The 21,353-nt window shown below is 43.3% G+C and overlaps 1 protein-coding gene across 1 annotated transcript in view; it reads right to left on the bottom strand.

Annotated features, from left to right (window-relative positions):
- The window catches only part of GTF2F2 (general transcription factor IIF subunit 2), a 112,875-nt gene extending 110,829 nt beyond the window's left edge, over nt 1-2,046 (bottom strand). The window contains exon 1 of the mRNA XM_006914961.3: nt 1,755-2,046. Coding sequence (XP_006915023.1) covers nt 1,755-1,820 — 66 coding nt within the window. The 5' untranslated portion in view covers nt 1,821-2,046. The remainder of the gene's footprint in view (nt 1-1,754) is intronic.
- Between the last annotated feature and the right edge of the window lie 19,307 nt (nt 2,047-21,353).

Below are 21,353 nucleotides of genomic sequence, written 5' to 3'. Positions count from 1 at the left end.
ACTCTTTCACATTCTCATTTAACCCATCACCAAATCCTGACAACTTACTGAAATAGTTTCCCCAACTCCTCAGACTTCATTATCACATACCTATGATCCTATGATAATTTTCTAATTTTGACTCTTGTTATCTTCCCCTCATTTTTTTTCCTGAAAGAATCATCTGCATCCACGCCTTACTCAAAACTTACCAAAAGGCACCTCATTCCCTAGAGACTACAGACATGCCTATTTCACAATACAGCAAGAGGAACTTATGGTCCCAACCTTTTTCTGCATAGACCCTCTGCTAGAGGCGTAATAACCCCCTCTTTGTTTTCCAGGACACACCTATTCCTCTCTTCATGACATACTATGCTTTCAGTCTTGCATTCCTATTCCATTCTCCATGGTATACTATGCTATGCCTCTGCTGACCCATCCAAATCCTGTAAGGTAAACAACATTTATTGAGCATTTACTGTGCTCCAGCCACAAATGCATTATCTCAAGTTCCACCACTTTTCCAAGCTTTTTCAGTCTGCAAGGGAGATCTCTTCCTTAATGATTCTCCTCCATTTAGCAGGCAGTGGGAGAAACACTCATTTACTCCATCTTTTTAAGTCATACTGATATAGCTGTGATAAATCACATGAGTGCCAGAGACTAGGCTAGGCTTGAAAAGTAAGAGAGCATTCATTCACTCATTGCATATCTGTTGAGCAATTACCATGCACCCAAACACGATTCTGGGCGTGACGGGCAAGGATCCTGTTCTCATGGAATGTGACTGCGTGCGTGAGCAAGCACTGGGGAGAGGGAGGTGACCAACACTGAACACACGAACACAGAATGAACACAGAATGAACACAGAATCACTTTAGACTGTGGAAAGTGCTTTGAAGACTACAACACGGGTTTGACATGCCAGCCAATGATCATCAGGGAGCTATTTTAGAGAAGTGGACAGAAAGGGCCTCTCAGATTTAATGGATGAGAGAGAACTAAGCCATGTGATAAAGGTTTTAAAAATTTAACAAACCAAAGGTCCCTACATTTAACTTCAGGTTCACTGATTCATAATCACATTCTGAACATACGTATAACTTCTGAAACTCTCATAAGAGGAAACACTCCCCGATATGAAAAAGTAAAGCACAAATACTGTGCTAAGGGCTAATCAAGATTGCTGTCTTCACTGAAAACCATTTTTTTGACGGTTTCAGGAGACCCAGTCCTGCTCTACATGAACACTCCAGTCCAATGGCCTCTCTTTCCGTGAGCTCTCTCGGCTCTCTTGAGAACTCCACCAAGGGCCATCGACCTAAAAGAACACCTGAATGGTACGCAGAGATCAGTTCTACTTTCTGGCCGAGAAAACTGCACAGAAAGCAGACACTCTGAACTTCCTTTACAGGCTCACGACTAAAATCAGTTTCACCAACAGAAGATGCAGAAACAGCTTCAGTCCGGGATAAAAGGCACCGCTCGAATCGGGGACACCAAGACGGGGCCCCAGAAAAACCAGGTCGTGGGGAAGAGACATCCGTTCCAGGCAAGTTCGGACTCTTAATTGGCTGAAAGAGACACCGTGGTTCCCTAAACTAATTTCCTCGTCTGCAAAAGAGCCTAACAACGAGTCCTGCCGCTCAGGATGTGTGAACCTCCCAGGAGACGACCGTAAAGAGCTTTAAAAGGCGCACGGAGTGGGACGGGCACAAGTCACTTAAGCTACTTTTAGTAAAAAGAGCGCAAGCGGGAGCCGCGAACATTACCTTGACCAGCCACACTCCGGTGTTCTGTTTGGCGCCGGTCAGGTCAAGATCCCCGCGCTCGGCCATGGGTCTGTCGCCAATGGAGGCGCGCGGCCCAGAGCAGCGGCTTCGGGAGCCGGCGGCCTGCAGGGCGAGCGTCCGCAGCACAGGACAAGGCGCGGCGGGAGGCCAACCGTGAAGCGCGCGCGTCCACCTGCCGGGAAGCTGGGAAGCGAAGGAAAGAAGAACACGCCGCCGGGAGCTAGGAGCCGGGAGCCGGGAGCCGGGAGCGGGAACTGCGCTTGCGCGCACCGCGTCGGTACGGCGCGCCGCTGCGGACAAACTTGCTGACTCAGCCAGGTTGTGAGTGGGTGTGGCTTCCGGCGCAGACCGTCCAAGTGATTAAAACACGGGGTGGACTGGGCCAAAAGATCAGCAATAGGTTAAAAGACTGGGTCAAGCAGGATTTAAAAAAGTGACAAAACAGAAGAATGGGGTTCAAGGAGACAAAGGCTCTCAGTTTATGCCCAACCCCAGTAGAGAAGAGACAGTATGTGGAGGGCAGTGTTGGAGTATTACTCAGAGTAAGCGGATTAGCACCAGTGGGCACTGGGATAGGCCTGAGCTGCCCTGGGTATACTGAAAACGTGCTGTTTCTAGACCTAAAAAAATAAAGTAAAATAAAAGGAAGTGTCCCAATTGAGCAGATCCTCCGAGCATCTCTGATTAAGCCAGCAGAGCGCACCCCTTTCAGACTCCAAATCCGGGAGTCCCCATAATTAGGTCAATGACAATAGCTGTGGAAGAGACAAACCTGATTTTGAAACTCTCCGGCTTAAACGGTTTTTTTCTCTCTCTTCTCGCCTCTAAAATTCAAGCCTCTCTACACTGGCCCTCTCGATGTGATCCCTGCCACTCAAACCCCCTCGCGTCCAAACACTGAACCCAGCAGACCTCCCGAGCATGACAGAATCTTCCTCGATTATTTCAAAGGCTCCGCACACTCGGTCCTCCTTACTCAGATGCCCGATTCCACCCTTCCCCTCACTCTCGCCCCTGTCCTCCGATTGGCAAACTCCTACTTAGGTTTCAAGACTAATAGAAATGTCACTTCCTATGAGACCTTTTATCAAGGCCCCCAGAGGAAGTTCGTTTTGCTTCCTATCGTAGTAGGTGATACTTCCCACGCGGCATTGTAATGTTCATGTTTACATGCGGCCTTAGCTTTCTAGACTATGTGCCCCTCCTAGGCTGAAACCGTGTTTTCTTCATTCCGTATCCACAACAGCCCGCACAGTGCTATTATTGTCAGATTTCAATAGGCTTTGGCCGAATGAACATGCGCTGAAGAGAAACAAACGGTAAGATATTTTAAGAATGGCAAGTCATGTATTGAATCATGCACATAATTGAAGAAATTCTGTGTCCGGAAGTGTAGGGCCAGGAAAAGCCATCAGGTCTCTGAGATAAGCTGGGAAAACTAATAGGAAAGATTGAAGACCAGACGCGTTTGGAAAAGGAAGGTTGCATTTTTGTGTCACAGCTTGGGAAAGGGCCTTAAAACATAAAGGACAAGCGGGTGAAGAGGGCTGCTTTAAGCTTGGACCAAGTAAAAGGCATAAATTTAAATATGACACCTTGAGAGAAGGGAATTAACCTAGCGTGGAACACCGTCACAATGAACTTTAAAGGCTTCTGATCTTGACCTTGATCTATGGGTATGGGTGTGTGTGTGTGTGCTTACAGGGATTAGAGGAGAACAAATAGCTAAAGAAGCAACAGCTAGAGAAGAAAAGAAAGGTGAATATTTTTAAACAATTATATAGAGAAAAAGAAAAAAAAAATTTATTGAGCGCCTCGTCCTCACACGCTGTTGAATAAAGAACAAACTTCCCCTGTCTGTCCTTTTCAAACCCCTTCCAGCTGGAGGAGGGATGCTTAGGAGCCCTTGAGAGAGAAAAGAAGGGCATGGGCTCTGAATCCCAGAATCTCAGACTCACAGATGTTACAGCCGGATCCTTCCCCTCCTTGGGCCTATAACATGCTGGACAGCGATCTTTTGGGCCTGATCCAACTTTTTGTTCCTCCCACCAGGATCCCACAGTCTTAATAGTCATTCTCACACATGTCCCCTGGATTTCTGCTCAGACTAATTATAAACTTAATTAGTTCTTTTGGAGTATAGTATATCTCCGCATAGGTTATACTTTGTACCTCATCCTCAGGGGCCTGCTGGAGTTTGAGTCTAGTTACAGGTCTAGAAGCAAAGAGGGGTGGTGAGTGGTGGCTCCAGAGGAGAATTAGCATCGTCTTGCAAGGCAAACAGCCTTATTAGAGGCTATTACAGTCCCTTCAGACAGTATGGTTAATCCCCTGGGGGGGGGGGCGTGTAGGAGGTGGAAGAGTTGCTACCACTGGAGATGGGGAGGCTGGTTCTACTGGGGGAGGCCACTTCCACAGGCAAAGAAGATGCATCAGAATTTAGGGGCTCAATGTCCCCAGCTTTCTCCGGGTCTTCCCACAGGTCCCTATTCCAAGTTGCAAGAACCCATTCTTTCCCAACCAATGCTGTCACTTTAACAGCAGACACCCTATGAAGCTGACAGTTCAACTTGTGTTATGGTTCGGCCAGTCACGGGATAAGAGTCTATATTTGATTTTTTGCAATCTCACCTCTGAGGCTGCAGGAGACAAGGTCATTTACGTGGCGCTTGAGCTGGGAATTTCAATCCCTGAGCTCAACCCTTTCTTTCATCACTTTGTTGGGCAACATTAGAAGCAACCAGCCAATCTCATTCTATTAGTTTTCTAAAAATATTCAAAAGTATCAAATACACAGTCACTCAGATCCGTGCTTCTTGTAAGTGATTGATTGGGCGTACCCATTGCAGATATTTTATGGAGTTCTACTGCCCAATCCCATCATGGACTATCGGCACTCTCATTACTGCTGGCAATAGAGTTGTCAGCATCTTTAAATCCAGTCAGATTAGAGAACCAATTCCAGAAACCCCAGAACCGATTCAGAAAACTTATCCCTAATATTCCATTCTTTTAGTACCACTCTCAGTACCAAAATCTGTATTAATCAAGGTTGTCCAGAGAAATAGAGAAAGAGAGAGAGAGAGAGAGAGAGAGAGAGAGAGAGAGATTGAGAGAGAGAGAGAGAGCGAGCATAAGAAATTGGCTCGTACAATGATGGTGGCTGAGAAGCCCTAATATCTGCATTGGCAAGCTGGAGATCCAGGTGGGCCGAGGGTGTACTTCTGTTGCAGAGATGTTGCAAAAATCAGACTGGCAAGAAACCAAGCATCACTCGGAGAGTTGGAGAACTCAGGTTTATTATGCCAGTGGTCCCAGAGGAGCTAGCGCTCTGAAGATCTGGGCCCCAAGCTCAAACGCAACTTTGCTTTTATAGAGCTTAGTATGGCGTGGGCTGATTGGTTAATTTGTCCTCAGACAGTTAAAAGCACAGGAGTTGCTATGGGTTGCAGGTAGTTATATTCGTTGTTTAGACAGAACAAGCAAAAAGGAAGATGAGTTATTAGTTAATTTTGAGGTCACCCTGCCTCACGGCCTATGCAGCAAGCATATCTACAGAAGCAGAACAAAGAACTGATTATAAGGTTAGTCTTCTGAGTGAAAATTCTTTTTCACTTTCAATCTGAGTCCAAAGGCCTTAGAAGCAGGAGAGCCAAAGGTATAAGTTCCAGTTCGAGTCCAAAGGCAGAAGACTGATGTCCTCGCTTAAAGATAGTTAGGTGGCAAGAGCGAATTCTCCCTCACTGAAACTTTTTTTCTATTTCAGCCTTCGGCGGATTGGGTGAGGCCCACACACATTGTCCTCAGACAGTTAAAAGCACAGGAGTTGCTATGGGTTGCAGGTAGTTATATTCGTTGTTTAGACAGAACAAGCAAAAAGGAAGATGAGTTATTAGTTAATTTTGAGGTCACCCAAACTCTAGGATGCTCTGAGAGATGTGCTAAAAATGCAGGTGCCTGAGCCCTGAACCACATGAACAAAATCAGAAGTTCTGGAAGTGGGTCAGGAAATTGACATTTGAGCAAATTCCTTGGGTATTTCTTAGGCACCCCAAAATCTGAGAACCATCAAATGTCTCTCTGCCATCCATCTTACAGCTAGAATTCCCCCATGCCTGGTAAATTCAGAACACCACGATTCTGTCATGTAGCCATCAGAGTGATAAGCAGCGAAGCCATTACAGGAGATGTTACAGGTGAGTTGAATGAATTAGAATGATATTAACAGGTAGCTGAGTCCACTCTCAGATTTTGTCCTTGGCTAATGCACCTGGGCCCAGTGCCTCTCCAGGCCGGAGATTCTCTCTTCATTCACACTCACTCGGGAACAGACTAGCAAGTGAAACTATTGCCTTCAGGGGAGTTCCCAGAAGCAAAAACAACAATCACAACAACCAGAAAGGCTTTCTTAGACTTTCTATTTCCAGACTTTCTATTTATTGCTCACTGTATAAAAATTTTCATTCAAACATTGCAAGCGAATGTGGCAATGTGGTAATTAATTACTGGTGACGTCAGAGATAGATCGTTTTGCTTTAATGTCATAGCAAGGCCACAACACCCCGTCTCTCTCTCCTCTCCTCACCTCAGCAATTTTCTCTTTTGCGGAATACCCGCCTTCCTTGGGAGCTTCCTGGTTTCCCCTAGTTGCACGCAAACAGAAAGAAATGCTCCCTAAAATCGTGGACATGTTGTTTAGTGCAGAGAGCATGAGCTTTGGCGTCCAACAGATTTTCAAGTCCAAGCTCTGCTGCGTGTTGGCCGAATGATTTTAACATTTCTGCACCAACTTTCTTGCTTATAAAATGAGATGACTGTACCTACCCTGTAGAGTTACTTACGTTAAGTACAAGGATTTAACGTTAGTCATATATTTGACTATTTGGTAACTGCATTAATTATATCAAGTCAAATATAGTGTTTGCCAATTTCCACGGTGTATGTACTCCTACAACAGTGTTCCAAGCTACCAACATGCCGTCACCAAACACGGAGTAGGAAGAGACGCAGAGGAGCACGCCATCATATACTGATTCACCACATGGATACGTGAGAAGTAAATAACTTCAAGAGCAGAGATCACCGTCAAATACAGCAAAATAATTAGGAAGTGATACATGTTTAGTTTTTATTACCTTTGCATTTCATGCCATTTATTGAATCGTTAGTGTTCCGGAAAAAGGGAGTAGCATCTGCTAGTCCCGAGGGGGAAGAAACTTGTGTGTCGGTTGCACAGAGAAGATGCCCGTGGTCGGGGCACAGAGAGTGAGTGGGGAAGTAATAACAGTGCCAGCAGTTGAGGAGGGCCTGGGACGCCCGACCATGACAAGTCTTGGAGGCCTTGTTCAGAGCAAATGTAAACTCGAAGAAGAGTTTTAAGCTTGAGTATGAAATAAGCAAATTTACATTTTTTAAAGGATCCCTCTAGCGGCTGTGGGAAAAGAAAATGGATTGGGAGGGCCCGGAATGAAAACCAAGAGACATTGTTTCACGAAGCCAAGTGGGAGAGGACAGCCGTGTGGACGAGGAAGGTGGCTGTGGAGGTGAGTAGAGGTGGGTGAATTGGAAACAGACAGACTTAGGAGGTGGAATCGACAAGGTTTTGTGACTCCTTGCTGTGTAGCAATAGACCATCTAGCAAGTGATCAGTCAGTACAAGAAAATAAAACAAAATAACCACACGCACAGCATTGCTCCTGCTGGGCGACCAGACAAGAGCCTGAGTGTATTTTGCCTGATGGATGACATAATTCAGTTGAATTGCTTTTGGTAAGTGCCTTGTGTCTGATGTAACATATGGCTGCTGTGGCCCACAAGACGCCTTCGCTGTCAGTAAGTCAGTTTGATTGCCCGTTAGGGATTAATCTGGGAATAAAATGTTAAATAAAGCATAGAAAAATTTAATTTGTCATCACCATAATGAAATCCAATTCATTTTTGTATATCATTCACCAAAACATTTATATCATACTTTACATGTTAAATAAAATTATAGTTGGGAAACAGCACTGAAAAACTTGATCTAAGTGCCCAGATAAAAATCACAAATTAACAGCAAGTCCTAAAATACCATATTGACCAGATGGATCTTCACTAGTGTGCAGACTTCAAAGCCAGAGAAGTCCTACGTGCTAAGAATTACGACCACATTACTGCTAAGAGTAAAAGCTGGGGGCTCTCACACTGATGGATCCGACTTCTCCACCCAGATATGCAAACATTAGGGGCAGAATAGTTTTCACAGGCAGGGCGAGGTGAACGTCTCAGCTAAAGCAAGGACGTGCCTCCCCCATCGATGGGCAGAGCTGAGAGAGGAGGAGTCCGAGGCTTCTTTCTGTCAGCAGAGCTCTTGCCACGGCTTGGCCATAGCTTCTCTCACGTGCGTGACTGAGTCGATGACGCCTCTGCTCCAGGAAGTTGTTGGGGGCCCGGGTCCTTTCATCTCTGGGGTGTTGCTCTTGTCCATATGGTGGACCACGATATCTGCCTCGTCCAACCAGCAGAAAAAGAGAAAGGGGAAAGGATTACACGTCGCTCTGGCCAGAGCTTGGAATTTTTTTTTTTTTTTTTTATAGCAGCACTGGTCACAATAGCTGAAAGGTGGGAGCAATGCAAGTGTCTGTTGATGGGTGAGGATACACAGAATGTGGTACATCCATCCATCCAATGAAATATTAGCCTTAAAAAAGAATGACCTTCTGACACATGCTACAAACGTGGATGAACCTTTAGGACATTATGGTACATGAAATAAGCCAGTCGCAGAAGGACAAATCGTGTGACCCCATTTATATGAGATTTTTAGAATAGTCAGATTTATAAAAACATGGTAGGAAAAAAAGAGAACACTGGTTTCCAGGAGTCAGTGGGAGGAGGGAATGGGATGTTACTGTTTAATAAGTACAAAGTTTCAGTTTTGCAAGACGAAAGGGTCCTGGAGACCCGTACTGGTGATGGCGGAACAATAATGTGGATGTCACTGAGCTGTACAGTTAAAAACAGGTCATATGATAAATTTTATATTATTATGTATATGACCACAACTTTTTAAAGGACCTAAAATTTTTAAAAATAAAACAAAAATTTTTTATATTCTGGATTTGGATCCAAATACAGTCATACATTGTGATTGTTTGAGATTGTGTTCTCTCTCTGTCTTTCTGTCTCTCTCTCTCTCCCTCCATCCCTCGTTAAAAACAAAAAACTAGATTACTTAACCTGTACAATTTTCTACACTTGAAATCTTGAAAATTGCATCTCCGGAATGTCATTTATGTCTCTCACTCCCTTTTATTTCCTGCAAATAGGTAATTGGATCTCGAGGCATGATCAGACTCTGGTTTGATTTGGGTGGAGGTGAAGATTATTTACTTCATATGTGCTCTTGTGCATTTCCAGCATGAGATAATCGCATCTGGTTTTCTTCCTTTTGTGTATGTGTGATTTTGGCATTAATTGATAATTATTACATAGACCCAGTAATTCATTAGGAATCGCAAAGCGGTTATGTTCAAATTCTATCTTTCCCTTCTTTGGAAAAACTTACCCAGCATCATTCCCCTGAGCTAGAAGATGAAAACTTGATTCTGGCATAATTGGAGTGGAGGCAGTGTGAAGTTTTCATCACGTGAAGGCTGGGTAGTTGGCCAATGAGTGCTGAATTCAGAGCTACATCCTAAACACAGGAAGAGCGCCCCAGGGAGGTCAGCTCCCAATCCACCGGCAATATTCTGATTGCTAGGTTCACATCTTCTTTATATCTCAATCCCAAAGCCAAAGTCTTTTTGGTTTTTCCCACTACATCTTTTGATCACTCTTCATGAAGAGTATCTGCGGTCCATTAAAACTGGATCCCCCAAATTTGTAACTGGCTCATGTCCTGTTTTTATTCCTAGATATTATAGATTTCTACAGCATTTGCCTGTCAAGCATCTAGGGGGGAAAGGTACTGATTTCTGCTGTGAGAATCAAGTGCCAGGTAACTCCACTTAGTTTGCATATAAGCTCGGCTGCTGGACATCCGTCCACACTTCACTGGGGGGCCACCGACGGGGGATAGACTGGGCTGGGTCAGGAGTTTTTGCTCTGTGCCTAGATGTCCCATGTGGGCACAGCTCTGTAAGGCCTCAAGACCAATAAACTCAAACTGTACTTGGGAAGACAGAACTGATCAAGATGGAGTGACTCCTGAAAAGAGACAGTAGTTAGTGATATTTCTGCTCCGTTGTAATTTATTTCTCTGGCTTCAAGGCTCAGATTCAGCTATGGCAGGAGAGAGAGCCATTAGCAGTTACTTATCATTCTTTTGTGTCTACGTACCCCTCATTAATAAGATAATCACGATCTGCCAGTTTCCTGAATCCAAAGAGTATTATGTAGATAATGTTTTTAAATTTATTTTATTATATTGATTATTTTAGAGTTCCTCCCAGCTTTCAGAGACCTTGAGCAATGAATGTTTTTTTGTGAAAAGGATGTTAATTGCTTTCCCTGGGGTCGGGCATCCTGTTTGTAAATCATGAATCCAATAGCCACTAATAAACCAGATGAAGAATTGACTGTTAGACTTCCAAGAGCTATAACCTGAGCATTTTTAAATTTAACTCTAATGCAAATTTGCTTCCAGTAGATTTTTTATCTTCTCCTAACATCTTCTAAATGAAATAATTACTGTGAATCTTTAGATTCAGCTTATTCATTATCTTGCTTAACTGTATGAGGCTTTGTTCCAAGAATCTTTTTCCTCAACAACTAAAACATCTCTCTGTGTGTCTTTTTTTTTTTTTTCCAGCATAAAGTGTGGGTCACTGATGATTTACGAAGTGTAACTTACAGTTCTGAATTTTTGTATTGGTTGTGGTGGTGGGGTTGGCAGGCGTAGAGAGACAAATGCTAAGATAAAAATTCCTCTCCATATGCAGACAGATTTAACCAATATCCTCTTGTGTGAAGAAGCTGATTAGAGCAAATATGTTACACTGCTATCATACTATTTGAATTTAGATAACTCTCCATGTATTATTTAAATTCTGCCAGGCAAGAAAAATGAAAACTATAATCCTTATGTTGAGAGAATGCCAGAACAAGCTATTACTGGGTATGAGTTACTGCCTATCTTTTGACAACTTCTGCTGCTGCCATTGACTATGACTCTGGGTGGTTTTAAAATATATGCCGATTCTTTGATATTCCTTCCTTCAAAACGTGAAGGCTATACTCCTCTCTCTTGATATAGGCTAGACCTAGTGACTCACTTCAGACAATGAAAGAGAAAGTTATATGATTCCCAGGGCTCGGTCATAACAGGATAGCTTTCCACCTCGCCCTCTCCCCCGCTCCTTCCCCCTCCTACCCTGAAGAAAGTTATTTTATTCAGACTATGGCAACAGGGGGAACACCCTAGATCTGAAGAGCAGAGTGTCTCAGCAGGGTGGTTTTGTCGAAGACTTTTGTAGGAAGGGGTCACGAGTACGGACCAGGTGATTTGCGGTTTGCATTCTTTTGTAAGCAGAAGACCTCTCAATCAGTGATATTGTAACAGAATAAAATAATCAGTCTTTCTGACTCCGCCATGCTTGAGCCTGTCCAGTTCACCGGACATGTGGGTTGGCAACTTTTGCTTAGTCCTGCACGGAGACATGCTTATCGTTACAGGAATCTAACCTGTGGCCTAGGAATGACTGAAACAACCTCCCTGCCAGAAACTCCCTCCGCAAGGAGACAAGGAAGGCACGTGCAAAAATAGTGACTCTTTAGCAAAAGATTTAGAGGAACACCCGTGACCGAGACCACAGCAACCGGAGTTGTTGGCCAAAAGCAAAGAAGTCTCACCATCGCCCTTGGACCCTTGATGCCTGCAGTTATCAGTCACCTCCTGACCTCGAACTTGTCCTGTTACTCACTTCCCCTGACATATCAGGAGCCTGAATTCTGTACTTCTCAAGATGGTTCTTTAGGACTCTAGTCCGGCATCTTCTCAGCTTGCTGGCTCTCTGAATAAAATCACTTTCCTTGCCCTGAGTCCCTGTTACTCAACTTATTGGCTGTCGTGCAGCGAGCAGTTTGAGCTTTCACTCGATTACAGTCTGACAAGAACGGTTTTTCTTTTCAGTGAGCGGGTTTCAGGGGGCCAGTCTATTCTGAGCGAATCAATCATGAGACAAAGAACAGGGAGTTGAAGAATCACATTGGAGGGGCTGCCTTGTCAGCAGGTTCAGGCAAAAGGGGAAAGGTCCTCGTCAGCTCACGCCTTCTGGGAGAAGCCAGCCACCGCACTGACACTCCGGCCGCCCCGGTGGAGATGCCCGTATGCAGGCATGTCCGTGTGTAAAGAGGACGTGTGGAGAGGAACCAACTTGCCAGCACCGTGTAGCCTGCTCCGTGAGCCTCCTGCCTCAGTCAAGCCTGCCAGTGGTTTCAGCCCTCTGATCTTTGAATCTGCCAGCTGAGGCCCCAGCCATGAAAGAGCAGAGACGTGCAGCAATAGATAACAAATAAAGGCTCCAGCTCTCGTTAGCAAACTAAAGGAGTTTGTTTCCCTGTGAGCACCAAAGCCAAATGAGGCATGAACAGGAGTTTTGCAGCAAAGGAAGGAAAGGTTTATTTGCAGAACCGATGCTAAACCCAGACACACAGGTGAGCTAGTGCTCAAAGACCTGACTCCCTGATGACGGGTGGGTTACGGATTCTACTGGGAAAAATCACAAGACAGCACGTGTTAGGGCTTCAGGTCGTCCTGGGAGCTGACTGGTTGGAGGGGAGGTCGGGGTAATGAATTATTTCTTCAGGTCTTGGTGACAGCTCTAAGATCCGCTGGAGTGTCCCTCTGTCCAGTCTCATCGGGGGGTTGTTCAACCCCAGGACTCTGGAGCTGAACCATAACTTAGGTCAAAATGTCATCTTTATCCAGCCAGAGGTCCTGACCATGTGACCATTAGTTAAGTCCCAACTACTGTCTTCTGCTGCCTTGGGGGTTGCTGATCATCTGGGGAAAGGTTGGGTCTCTGAGGGGAGAGAGATATAACTTCCAGAGCTAAGATTTAAAACTAAGTTAAAGTCATAAGGATCCTCAGTTTTACTCTCCACATGTAGATGTTCTGGGTTGGTGGAAACACCCTCCCACATTCCTTTAAAATGTCTTCTTAAAACTCAAGAGGCAAATGGATAGCATCCGGAAAATAAGTGTGATTTCTCTAGAAATATCCACCCAGGGAGACCCAAATCAGCCAAAGTTTTCATGAATATAAAAGAAACGACAATTTCATAAATGAACATAGTGGAAAAACTCTGCTTTTAGGATATACATATGAAAAGATGCTCAACATCAGTAATCATCAGAGAAATGCAAATTAAAACCACAATTAGGCAGCACCTCACACCTGTCAGAAAGGCTTTCATCAGTAAATCAAACAGCAAGTGTTGGCAAGGATGCAGAGAAAAGGGAACTCTCGTGCATGGTTGGTGGGATTGTAAATTAGTTCAGCCACTGTGGAAAACATTATGCATGTTCTTCAAAAAATTAAAAATAGCATTACCATTTGATCCAGCAATTCCATTTCTGGGTATTTATCTGAAAAAATCCAAAACATGAATTTAAAATATGCACCCCTATGTTCATTGCAGCATTATTTACATAGGCAAGATATGGAAGCTTCCTAAGTGTTCACTAATAGACAAGTGGATTAAGGGTACATATATACAATGGAATATCACCCAGCCATAAAAGAATGAAATCTTGACATTCGTGACACCATGGTTGGACCAAGAGGATATTATGCTAAGTAAAATAAGTCAGACGGAGAAAGACAAATGCCACATGGTTTCACTTATATGTGGAATCTAAAAAAAACAAAATAAATGAATAAACACAACAGAAACAAACTTATAGATACAGATGACATATCAATGGTTGCCAGATGGGAGGGGGTTGGGGGGCTGGGTGAAGAAGGTGAAAGGGAGTAAGAAGTTCAAATTGCCAGTTACAGAGACAGTCACGGGGATGTAAAGTCCAGCACAGGGAATACGGACAATAATATTGTTATCACTATGTGTGGTGTCAGGTGGCCACTAGACTGATCGAGGTGAACGCGTCATAAGTTATGTGAATGCCTAATCACTATGTTGTACATCTGAAACTAATATAATATTGTATGTCAACTGTAACTAAAAAATAAATTTCAAAAAACCAAACTTCTTACCCATGCCTCTCAGCAACCAGATAAATAAGTTTATTTAGTATAAAGTCCCAAAATACTCATTCGTAATGCGACAGGACCAATTATACCTCTAAATCTCTAGTCTAATGAATAAAACAAAATAGCTGCCGCCATAGAAGATTCAGTTACGTATGTTTTAAGATGGAAATACTAATTGAAATTGATGGTTTCGAAACTTGCAGTTCGAAGTGTGGCCCCCAGACTAACAACATAGGATCACTTTAGAGCTTTGGTAGAAACGCAGAAATGGAGGATTACCCTACAGAATCAGAATCTGCATGTTAATGACTTCCCCCAATGATTCGTGGGGTTGGATAGTACTTGACAGGTGGCTTGGATGATATAAAACTAAACTAGTTAGAATTAAGATGAGTGAATTATGAACTATATAAAACTAACCTTAAATTCAATTTTACGAATACTGTGACTTTACTGACTTAATATTTCCTTGAAGACACAGGAACTGTCTTTTTTTTTATTCCCTAAGCTTTATATATTATCACAAAGCCATATAATATATTAAAAGTCTCAGTTTCTTCATCTGTATAGTGGAAAGAGTTAAAGTACCTACCTCATAGCAGTGAAGATTAAATGAGATATTGCAGATAAAATGATTACCACAGTAACCGGCATGTAGTTAGTTCTTACTCAGTGTTAGCTTTTATCATCATCATCATCACCATGTCTACATAAACCAATTATGCTACGACCATGTAATGAAATGTATCCACAAAACCCTTTCTTTTCCTCTTCTTCCTTACAAATAGAACTCTGGTTTTATTGAGAGTAACAGTGGTAGGCCCTCCTTTGACGATACTGTTGGCTCTGAGATTCAGTTCTGACCAACAAAATAAAAGCAGAAATTGCTAGATCAGGCCTATCAAATGTTTTCTGGGTATGGGGGGATGGGTAGTGACTCAGCTAGCATATGCTTTTCAAACTTTGTCCTACCTTTTATTTTCTCCTGGGCTGCAGACATGATGCCTGCAGCTCCAGCAGCCGTTTTGTGACCATGAGGCAATTCAAGTATAGAAGCCAGCACTGTGGATAATGAAGAAGAAAGAAAGAAGGAGGAGCCTGGATATGCTGAAGCTGCCATACCAATCCTGGACTCCCTGGATTCCTGAGTAAATAAGTGAAATTCCGAATATGTGTAGACCATTCCACAAACCTGCACCGAAAACATTGGGAACAGAGGTGGGCGGTGGGGATGGGAGTGGTTAAATCGTACATTCATTTATTCAAAAGATATTCCTAGAATGTTCATTGCACTGGGGATATTGCTGTGAACAAGGCAAATCAGAAACTTTCAATTGCCTACCGGCTACAAAGTTTTATGCTTTTTAAATCAAATCCCTTGACAGGTAAATTTATTTTTCTCTGGCTTTTCTCCTACCGTCACGTGATAGTACTTAGCGTATCATGCAAGTGTGCATAGGAAGACAGGAGCCAGAGAAATTGGCGGGGGTGAGTGAGGTGGTGGGGGGGGAATTCCCTCCAGACTATAACTCTACTTACCTAAAATTGGAGTAGAAGTGTGTGCACATACATTAAAGCACTCACTGCTGCCGCTGACAGCTGGCTGCAAATTGCCTCCATAAGGATTCCAATATTCTCTGACTTGACTTTCAAAATTGCTCCACAAATCACTATGAAATTTCACAGTATTTTGGAAACAGCGAGATTCTGACAGCGTGTCAAGCATCCACTGTTGCTTCTTCTGAAGCTGTATCTCTTACAATCACCCGTGGGCCATGCCAGAGAAAGTGGCAGAGGTTCATCTGTAAGGAGAAAGCCAACCCTTGCTTATATTTGCCACCAGCCATGCACTAGAAACCTTTTCATCTTCTAAATTCCATTAATAGGCCCTTAGGCAGGAGAAAAGAAAATGGAGAGGAGAATAAAGAGACAGAAGAGAAGAGGAGTAAACCGCCCTCAGGACTCACCTCCCTTCCTAGTCGGTGGCTTCCTGGCACCTCAGGCTGCCTGTCTTTGCTCTGGCTCCTTCATTTGGCAGCCGGTACAGAAAAGGCTAAAGCTATGATTTTAAAATGTCATCTCCTTTCCTCAGAGGTCAGATTTCCAAAGCAAATCTCTTCAAAGGTTGAAAGGAAAAATTGACTTGTGAGACAAGATACTTTGTCAATTTTATAAAATCGCTCCCTTTTGACCCTTGTAAACAGTCTTTTCTCTTTTTATGTGTATGAGAAATGGTAAAGAGAAATAGTATTTTCTCTTTTTATGTGTCTGAGTCCTGCTGTTCCATCTCTAGTCTTGTAAATTTATGTAAATGTGATTAAACAATATGGGTCGGATTATTCGTTGGTGGAGTAATTTTGTTAAACTCATTACGCCACTGTGTGTCAGTACTTTTAAGTCTTAATGAGCGCCTGACACACATTCGTATCAAGTACATGTCAATAAATATTTGTTAAATAAATGCAATAGACTCCAGAAAGGAAACAGAAAATGTAATTTAGACCCCCATCTGTCAAGGACTCAGCAGTTGGTTATATGACCAGTCGCCACCTGCTACCTAAGCAAGGCTATTTTAATGAAAAGGGATAACATCGATTTTATATCCCTTCATGTCGGTTTGATTCCAGGATTGCTCAATATTGTGGTCTTTTGGGAGGCAAGATTGTTAAACGTGATGCTGGATGAGGCAAACATGTTAATTAGCCATGTAACTGAAAATCTTCCAGACCAATCACATAATGAGCTTGGTTCATGAGCTTAGAATTATAACGAAGAGAAGGCAATGTTTGAAGCCTTGAAAATTCTGTGCGTGTGTGTGTGTGTGTGTGTGTGTGTGTGTAAGCAGTGGCTTCTGAGGCACGCTTTATAAAAGTACATGCTTCAAAGAAGCCAGCTGAATGTTTTTCGGTTCACTACGTGCTCATTACCAACTGTTCTCATTTCTCCCTTTTACTTCTTTTCTTACAGAACTAAAGGATGCAATTAAAATCTCAGCGACTCTGGTTTCTGCTGGAGAGATAAACAGGACCTGACCCCATGTGATCTGCTGCGTGAATAGAGACCAGGATTTCATCTTCTAGCAACTCGATTTGGGGTGGTTGCCAAGGAGACTGTTAGTATCTCTGTGTCCTAGGTGCCATATTGCCTGAAAACAACTACAGCAGCTTCGCCTGTCACTTTCCGGAGAGAACACCTGAAAACGCATTAGAGCAGCCGACATTTTCAGATCCTGCTGGTTTCTTGACTGTTTTGAGGGCCTCTGCCTTCGCAGTGGAACTTGGAACGTGTTGGCATCTAAATGAGTGTCGTCTCAGACCTGGCAATGCAGTTTTCTTAGTAAACAGAGGCCGGAGTGGTCAGCCTCTGGGCGCCAAACTCTCTGGCCTGACCGGTGGCACAGGCCTGTTTTGTTTGTTTGCTTCTTCTTCTTTTTTTTCCCAGAGCTATTCACAGCCCCCTAAAGGTCAGAGTCCCGAGACCACAATTAAATCTCAGCTTAGTTTCTATCAAGCCACATGGTTCTGGGCAAGTACCTTCTCTGACCCTCAGTTTCCTTATCTCTACAGCAAATAATAATAATAATAATAACAACAACAACAACAACAACAACAGTCCCTTACAACGTTTTTCATGAAGATTCACGACAGTAATGAGAACATGAGGCCAAAACCTACCTGTAAATTGCAAACCAAATTTGAGTTATTGTCTCAGGTGAGGTCCCGCCTCCTCCCGCTGGGCTAACTTTGGGAGTTTAACCACCAGCCTGTCTGCTAAGGAGCCCTTAGGGTCGACACCTGTGGAAGGAAACGGGCTGAGTAGAGTTGAGTTGTGAGTGGATGCAGGCCCAATGGCAGTGTCAGCCACCCTCGGGTGAGCTCTGAAGCTAGAATGGCCCTTCAGGGTTGTCCTGACTAGGGCGGGAGGGCCAGGCCTTTCCCCCTCTGTCATGGACTGAATGAGTGTGTCCTCCCGATTTTGTATGTTGAAGCCTTAAGCACCAATGTGATGGTGTTGGGAGGTAAGGCCCTCAGACGGGAATTAGGTTCGGATGTAGCTATGAGGCCCCACGATGGAATGTGTGTGTCTTCATAATAAGAAAAGACCAGAGCTGTCGCTTTCCCCTCACCATGTGAGGACACAGCGAGAAGGTGGCCATCTGCAAGTCAGGAAGAGAGCCCTCACCAGAACCCAGCCCTGCCGGCACCCCAATCTTGACTTCCAACTTCCAAAACCGTAAGAAAATAAGCATCTGTTGCTTAAGCCACCCAGGCTATGGCATTTGGTTATCGCCCTCCATTGGCGTTTGGACATGGTCGCCCTGGGGAAGGGCTGACCTCTGCCTGTGCGGCCCAGGTAGACCTGGACAGGGCCTACTCGCCAAAGGCTGTCTGTGGGCAGCACATCGCAGTGGACGTCACAGTCACCATCGCTATCCCTTACTCCTCCCTAACAAGAAACCTCACTCTGTCTAGGTATTTGACGTAGGACAGGAAGAGCCGGCGCGTGACTGACCTCGCGTTTCACTGGCTCACCGATCCTTGGCTCTGCTCCTCTCCCTTTCTGCACAAATCACTTTACCTTTTCGTCCCTGAGACACCCAGGATTATAACACACGTCTGTTAGCAATGGTGGCGCTTTGCACCTGCGATTTTCCCCAGGTGGGAATGGTGGGATGATGGGCTCGCTCTTCCTCTCGGGATGCTATATTAGGATGTTGGAACAAATGTACTAGCTGTTTGTTCCAAGATCCATTCACATCCATTCCAGGTGGAGTTTAACTCTTACTTTCAAGTGTGGGCGAAACTCACTGTTACTCTTACGTAACAAAAACAAATGGATTTAAGCAGATGAGTGCCATGGTAAGGGTTGCAATTTGGGAAGATTTCTCAAGCTAGAATGTGGACAAGGTGAGACAGACCAAGAGCAGGAAGGTTATCGAAGGACTTCCAGTCCAACACTGTAGCTTCGCTGAACACTTATTTACTTCTTATTGCTTCTTCTCTCAAATTCCCACTGACAGGATGCTACGTGTATATCTATATTTTTTGAGTACGAATATAATAATGGAGGGGACAACAATTGAGGAAAGAGTTCAGCAGCATCTTGGAAGCTGGAGAATAGATGAAAAAGCAGAAACTGATTCAGCCGCATGGAGAACGGTGTGGTCTCTGTGCTCGGGCTAAGAGACCTCTGCATCAGGATGCGTCTAGCAGCAAGTCATGGGGCTGTTACAATAAGAGGCTTCGGTAGATACGGGTTTTTTTTCCTCACAAGAGGTCCCGAGGGAAGTGGCCGCCAGCATGGCTTCAGCTCTTCACCTGCGCAGGCTCCATCTTTCTGCTACGCAGTCCTTAGCTTGTTGACCTTTGTTTGTCTCATGCTCACAGGTTGGTCCCTGCAGCTCCAGATATCATATCTGCCTCAAGGAAAGAATGGATAAAGGGGAAGTCTCATGGCAGTCACGTCTGTCCCTTTTTATTAAAAAAAAAACAAAAAACACTTTTCTTTCATTAAAAATTATTGGGGTGATATCGATTAATAAAATTAAATAAATTTCAAGCGTACGATTCAACAGTATGTCGTATATATATATTGCATTGTGTGTTCACCACTCAAGTCAGATTTCCTTCTGTCACCAAATGTTTGACCCTTTCACCCCTATCTACCTTCCCCTACCCCCCTTCCCTCTGGTAACCACTGGTCTGCCATCCATGGCCATGAGTTTCTGTTTGTTTGTCATGTTTGTTAGTTGCTTCCAGTTTTATATCCCACATATGAGTGAAATCATATGGCTTTTGACTTTTTCTGTCTGAATTATTTCGCGTAGCATGATTATCTCAAGATCCATCCATGTTTTCACAAATGGCAGTAGTTCATCTTTTCTCGTGGCCGAGTATTAGTCTATTGTCTATATGTGCCACATCTTCTTTATCCAATCATCTATCGTAGGACACTTCAGTTGTTTCCATGTCCTGGCCACTGTGAATAATGCTACTGCGAACATTGGGTGCATATATCCTTGTGGATAAATGTTTTCAGGTTTTGGGGGTAAATACCCAGTAGAGGGATTGCTGGATCACATGGTAATTCAATTCTTAGTTTTTTGAGGACCCTCCATACTGTTTTCCTTAGTGGTTGTACCAATTTGCAGTCCCACCAGCAGTGTATGAGGGTTCCTTTTTGCACAACCTCTCCAATACTCGTTACTTGTCCTGTTGATGACCATTCTAACAGGTGTGAAGTGCTACCTCATTACGGTTTTGATTTGCATTTCCCTAATAGCTAGAGAAGTTGAACATCTTTTCATATGTCTGTTGGCCCTTTGTATGTCTTCTTGAGAGAAATGTCTGTACAGGTCCTTGCCCATTTTTTTAATTGGATTGTTTGTTTGTTTGTTTGTTTATTGTAGAGTTGTATGAATTCTTCATATATTTTGGATATTAGGCCCTTATCAGAGGCATTGTTTACAAATATATACTCCCAGTTGGACAGTTCCGTCTTTACCTTGCTGATGGTTTCCTTTGCTGTGCAGAAGCTTTTTAGTTTGATAAACTCCCATTCATTTATTTTTGCTTTTACTTCCCTTGCTTTGGAGGTCAAATTCATAAAATCCTCTCTAAACTCAAGGTCTATGAGCTTAGTACCTATGTGTTCTTCTATTCGATTTCTTGTTTCAGGTCTTATATTCAGGTCCTTAATACATTTTGAGTTAATTTTGGTGTGTGGTGATTGACAACAGTCTAGTTTCATTCTTTTGCAGGTGGCTCTCCAGTTTTCCCAGCATCATTTATAAGAGGCTTTCCTTATACTTTTGGATCCTTTGTTGAAAATTATTTGTCCATGTATGTGGGGGTTTACTTCTGGACTCTCAGTTCTGTTCCATTGGTCTGTGTGTCTGTTTTTCTGCTGATACCATGCTGTTTTGATTATTGTCACTTTGTAGTATAATTTGAAGTCAGACAGAGTGATAACTTTGGGCTTATTCTTTTTTTCTCAGGATTGCTTTGGCTATTCAGGGTCTTTTGTGCTTCTGCACAAATCTGGTGATTTTTTGCTTCTCCTTCTTTAAAAAATGCCATTGGGATTTTGATGGGGATTGCACTGAATCTGTATAATGCTTTAAGTAATAAGGTCATTTTAACTATGTTAATTCTTCCAGTTCAGGAACACAGAAGATCTTTCCATTTCTTTGCTTTTTTTTAAAATATCTTTTAATGTCTTATAGTCTTCAATGTATAGGTCCTTCACATGCTTCATTAGGTTTAGTCCTAGGTATTTTATTCTTTTTGTTGCAATTGCAAAAGAAATTTTTTTTTCCTGAAAATTCATTATCAGAGTATAGGAACACTATAGATTTTTGAACATTGATTTTGTATCCTGAAAC

Source organism: Pteropus alecto, unplaced genomic scaffold (genome assembly GCF_000325575.1).
Source record: "Pteropus alecto unplaced genomic scaffold, ASM32557v1 scaffold35, whole genome shotgun sequence".
Lineage (NCBI taxonomy): Eukaryota > Metazoa > Chordata > Mammalia > Chiroptera > Pteropodidae > Pteropus > Pteropus alecto.
This window is presented reverse-complemented; position numbering and strand designations above follow the sequence as displayed.